The sequence below is a fragment of the Columba livia genome, chromosome 2 (genome assembly GCF_036013475.1).
Source record: "Columba livia isolate bColLiv1 breed racing homer chromosome 2, bColLiv1.pat.W.v2, whole genome shotgun sequence".
Classification (NCBI taxonomy): domain Eukaryota; kingdom Metazoa; phylum Chordata; class Aves; order Columbiformes; family Columbidae; genus Columba; species Columba livia.
Window position 1 is genome coordinate 97978113 of NC_088603.1, and position 5525 is coordinate 97983637.

The 5525-nt window shown below is 38.8% G+C and overlaps 1 protein-coding gene across 2 annotated transcripts in view; it reads left to right on the forward strand.

The window, feature by feature from the left end:
* The window catches only part of CTNNAL1 (catenin alpha like 1), a 59985-nt gene that overhangs the window by 52878 nt on the left and 1582 nt on the right, over window positions 1-5525 (forward strand). For both annotated transcript variants that reach the window (XM_065052927.1, XM_065052926.1), the window contains exons 13-18: window positions 1754-1804; window positions 1897-2051; window positions 2795-2843; window positions 3573-3629; window positions 3741-3860; window positions 5352-5435. In XM_065052927.1, coding sequence (XP_064908999.1) covers window positions 1754-1804; window positions 1897-2051; window positions 2795-2843; window positions 3573-3629; window positions 3741-3860; window positions 5352-5435 — 516 coding nt within the window. The remainder of the gene's footprint in view (window positions 1-1753; window positions 1805-1896; window positions 2052-2794; window positions 2844-3572; window positions 3630-3740; window positions 3861-5351; window positions 5436-5525) is intronic.

A 5525-nucleotide genomic window follows, 5' to 3' on the forward strand; every position in this document is an offset into this window, starting at 1 on the left:
ATGATTCAGGTCTGTGCTCAATGCACAGGTACAGTTTTCTCTATAGTATTAGATATCAAATCATGTTTTAAAAGCACAGTAACTGCTTTATCTGAGTTTTACCAATTTTCCTATTCAAGTAGTGTGAGTGAACGCCAGAGTGGAAAAAACTTGAAATCTGACAACATCCTGTGGTTTCTTCAGTTATTTCTGGTTAGAAAAACTTACCTGTGCTAAAGTGCTGGTTTTCTTGAATACCCTTCACTCAGCAGCTTAAGTATGTGCCATACCTTGTAGCCCAAAATTTGTATTTACATACCAATCTAGTTAGGCTTTATGTTCCTTTCTTAAGACTCTGCCTTAAAGCCAGTATTTCTTGAATTGCATCTCTAATATGCATTGTGGTCAAACAAATTACAATTAGGAGTATCAGACTTTTTGCTACATCTTTTAATAAGAGATCAGCATTCTAATATATAGGTAGAATTATGGTGTCCAGTCTGGGTAGACCTTCATAAGATTCAGAATATTTCAAAATTTTGAGATGGGAAAAGACAGATGGCATGAAAGCTGCAAATTGCAGTAGGAACTTCAATAGTAGCACTTCATTTTTGCTCAGACTCTTGAAGCGAGAGATGGAGACTGTGCCTGGAGGTTATTTCTGCTGCTGTTCACAATGAACAGCATTTCTTTCCCCCCCGTGGGCATTACTGAGCTTAAATTGCCCAAGTACTCCCACTAAAGAATAACAGCTGATTTCAGATTCTCAGACGGGGATCTCAGTCCTGCACTGTTATCATCCAGCCTCTTCCAGTGGCTCCCACCTCTCCAAGTTACGGCACCAACTTTGTACTTCCCATTCCCCTGCGCTCCACTGCAGTTTGTGAAAGTGGCTGGTGGTTCCCCTGTCTGTTGGGTTTTGCTGCTGTCGCACAGTGACAGCACCAGCACATGAAGTTAAAGGCAGGAACTGCTGCTGTCTGCATGCAAATTGATTTGAAACAAATCACGTGTTACTGTGTGTGTTGTGCAGCTGGCAAGCTGTGCCTTGCCAGGTACTCCACTCACATCAGTACCACTAATTATTACAGAATCACAGAGTGGTTGGGGTTGGAAGGGACCTCTGGAGATCATCTAGTCCAACCCATCTGCTAAAAGCAGGCTCACCCAGAGCAGATCACACAGGAATTATTGTTTAATCTGAGCCAAGATTTGACTTGCTGCCAGACTGGTATTTTGGATAGGTCATGGTGTTATAAGAAGGAAATGCAGTATTTGTTGCCAGCTGCTTCAGCAAAATTAGACAGAATAATCTGCTACAATCGTCACACCAGCATTTACGTGGGTTATACCCTAGACCAATTTGCTGCTAGCTAAATCAACTTCCAAGTGCCTCTTACATCAGCATTAGCTTTGATGGAAAAGTCAGTGCAGTAGTAATTGACTAAGATGGTTTATTTAGTCATAAGCATGATTGAGGATTTAGAGGGTAAGGGGAAGAGATGGTACTGCATGGGGAGGTGGAGTCTGAGAACTGTGGAAGGTTTTTTCCACAAAACTTTGGGGTGTGTGTGGGTACAGACCCTCTTGGCACGTGCCATTGCAGGACAGGCAGCTCAGAACAGATTCTCAGCTTCTACCGAGAAGTTTGTCTGAACCACTGGAATTCTCCTGCAAAGTCTACGTCTGAGTATACAGCCACCTCTTATGATTTGTTAGTAAAATTATTCCTAATTCCTTTTATTTAAAAAATATTACTTTTTGTTTGAAACAGAAGCATAATGCAAATCTGAAAGCATTAAAGCCGGTCAAACTAGACACTGAGGTAAGATGTCATAATTTTAGTAGTTTTTTTTTATTCTTCTTTTGTCTGAATAATGTATTTTCAAGTGCCATAAATATGGTTACCGTTTAAAGGAACAGGCAAAAATTGCAAAACTTGGATTAGAATTGCATCTCCTCACATCTGATGTGGATTCTGAGACAGAGAAATGGGAGGATCAAGAGAATGAGATCGTGCAACATGGACAAGGCATGTCAAGTATGGCCTACTCCATGTATTTATTTACCAGGTAATTACACTGTAGCAGCATGTTTAGGTGGGGAGAAGAGCACTAACAGTGTTAGTAAGAAATAAGACTATTTAATTTGCAGAGTATAATGATTGGGACACATTCAGAAAGGAACTTTAATTTCTGTCGTTACACTTTATAAAATGTATTAAATTTCTAAACTGTTTAGTAATAAAATTAGGGGGTTTTTAAGTGCTAAACATATGTTTTGTTGCAGAACAGCTATTTAAATGTCTCTGGAGTACAGAAAACATTTTAAGTGTGTTCATAAATACTTTAAAAATTAAGGGAATTAAAGCACAGGTATAAAACTGTGGATTAGAGTTGCTGATATTTGCTGTACTCTTGGGTGGTCTTCTGAAACTTGCCAATGTAATGTCAGCTCTCTTATTTGAGTAATTTAGGGGATTTTGTATAGGAGTTGAGATTTTTCTTCCCTAGTACTCCAATAATAGTCAGAATGCCAGAGATACTGATTTCTGTCCTGGCTCAGCTGATGAGAACTGAACCATCTTTGATTTCTCAGTACTGCCCTAGCCACTGAGGTGTTTATATAATATTCTGAAATGTAGTTCCTGTAGTAAATTATTGTTGTTCATAGTATCTTCTAAAAGAGTGATATTTTACAGTTCAGTGGTGTGAATGGGGGTGAGAGAGAGAGGTACTGTAAGTAGTGCAAGCAGCAGGCAAAATAATCTGCAGTATATACGTGGCATACACTATGTTTTCATTATTCCCCACAGAGGAGAAGGACTTCTGAAAACTACTCAAGATTTATTTCATCAAGCAGAGGTAACACATTTTGAACAAAATAGGAATTCTGAGTGAAGAACAAATTGGAACTTAACTCTCTATTCCTTACACACAAGTACAGTGTACCATGAGCTGACTGGCAGCTGTAGTTTTGAAGCAGCCTAACTCTGATATGTACTTCCTGAAAAATAACATTTCGGTGTTCTAGCAGTAGCTGGGAATGGCAAAGTGACATTATGGCAACTACAGTGGACTTCAGTGCATTAGTAGTACTCCTTGTGTCACTTAGTCCATCCTAGTCTGCGCTGCTGTATTTTCATGGGAAAGAAAGAAGATGTAAGAATTTGAATAATACAAACAAAAGACAAGAGGCCAAATGAAGGAATGTGGGCTGATATTTCCCAGACAGATGCCTGTGGTCAACAGGAGACCCGTTATCTTTGTCAGGACAATAAACAAGTGTGGCAAGTGTCATCTACCCACAAAACTCCTGTGAGCTGCTACAGTGCAAAAACTAATTAGAAGTCATTTTTTAACATGTAAACGGAAAGCCTCTAAAGTTGGCTTAGCTGGGAGAAAGACAATTCATAGCGTTGTTTCAGAAGTCACTGCAAACTGCTGACTTTTAAATTATAAATGTATACGACTATCACAAGTATTTCATGCCACCTTTTTATTTCATAGCACACTGTTTATTAAAACAACAAGGAAAAAGAGCCTAATCTTCCTTTGTAGTTCATTTTCTTACATGCTTTCTCCCCCTTCCAGATTTTTGCTACAGAGGGCACAAAGCTTGCTGCAGCTCTTCAGGCCTTTTCTGACCAGGTGAGGTACAACCTCTAAAACAGCTTAAAAGCTGGTTTTGTTATCTCCTCCATTGACGTAATGTTGAAGTCTTAACACAGGGTGGTTTTGTCTTCTTGAAACACGTTTCAGGTGCACAATGATGACAAACCTTTGCTTCTGTTGGAGGCTGAAAAGCTGATGGCTATGTGCAAGCAGCTCCAGATAACAGCTAAAGCTTCTGTTCAGGGTAAAAGTGCTACATTTACAAAGGTAAGGTAGAAAATCTATATATTCCTGAAAAGAAGACCTAACTTGTTTTCAAATATAGTAACTTACTAATTTATGCTCCTGGTAAAATATGAATCAGATCATGACAGCTGAACTTCTTGGATTGACAGAGGACCATAAAAATCAATAAGTTCAAACTTTTATGCTGCTCTGCAAACATTTCTTTGCTATCCAATATGTCATTGTTGCTGTTCCTTATGTAGAAGAGGAATTTACTTCAACTCGAAGTTCTGTTCTGCACTTAACATGTTTTGAGAAGCTGATGTGCAAAGTGTAGAGGAAGAACAGTAAGAGCTGTTCCTCTTGCTGAAAATGTTTTGTCTATTGGGACATCCCTGGTAGCTGTAATCCAAGCCATTTACCACACTCTCTTGTCTCAGGTTCTTCATTCGGAGAAATATGAACTGTAATTAATTGTACCTCATTGAGAAAGGACCTCAATGATCAAAATACTAATGAAGTTAATTTGTATTTCCACCACTGTAATAGTTATTGTTATTCTGTTCTTATTCATGCTCAACATAAACAGTTCCAAACCCCAAAGACTCCATTACTGAAACACATGCTTGCTTCTCAGTGGGTAGAGAGTCTGTTATCAGACTGCCCAGAGTTTATTCTGATATTGTCCATATTTGTTACAAGTAAATATCCACAGAGCTCCCATAAAAGTTTTGTCATTGTTACCACAATACGTAGATCTGCAAACCTTATTGAGGAACAATAAGTATACCTGACGAGCAATATGACGAATGTCCGCAAGACCGTTTCTGTGCACCTGGATGTTTGCTTCCAATGAGCTACAGAAAAGATATTTCAGTTTTCCATCAGAGACTGAAACTGGCTGGAGCATCCAAGCCACTCCAAACCAAACTGAGCACCTCAGGGCTACTGCTGGGTTTGTTTTGACACTCTCCAGCTAAACTAAATGGGAATACTAAATGTTTATACAGGGTGATGTATCACTACATCGTGGTAACAGACTATCGAGGGTTCTTCAGGACCCAGGCTTGTGACCTGTGCTGAGTGTTACACTTGAGGCATAAACTCAAATGCTTTTAAGATGTAGGTAACTTTAGTGTAACTCATATCGAGGTAAAGCTTACAGAATGCGTGGCTTTTGAAATGATGCTGACAGGACATAAAACAAAAAGAAAACCCTGAAGAATCATACTCAGTAAGAGCTCCTTCCCAAGACACTTCTATTACCTTTTAATATTATATTAATATCAGTTCCTTCTCCTGGCACGTGTGTCATTCCCTTCTAACTCAAGTCTTGGGTAACAGAAGTGATGCTGCTGCTGTTCACATAGTACATAGAGAAATTCAAAAAAGCTAAGCAAAAATGTTTTGATTAGAAGGGATATATGAAGGAAGAATATTACGTATTCAAGCTCGAAACAGATACTCATCTCATGAGTTAAGCAATTTCCTAATAAAAGTAATTAGTGGTCTTACTCTAATTGTCTTGTTTAGGTTGATGCGTGCATTCTGAAAACGAGGAATGTGATGACTCTGTTATGCCAACTTCTTCCACTTTGCTGTAAATTACTGAGAAAGGTGAGCACTTGGTTCATCTGCAGTATTTTAAAGGCTTTTGGGGGGTTTGTTTGTTTATTTTCAATAAATCTTTGGTTTTTTTCTATACAG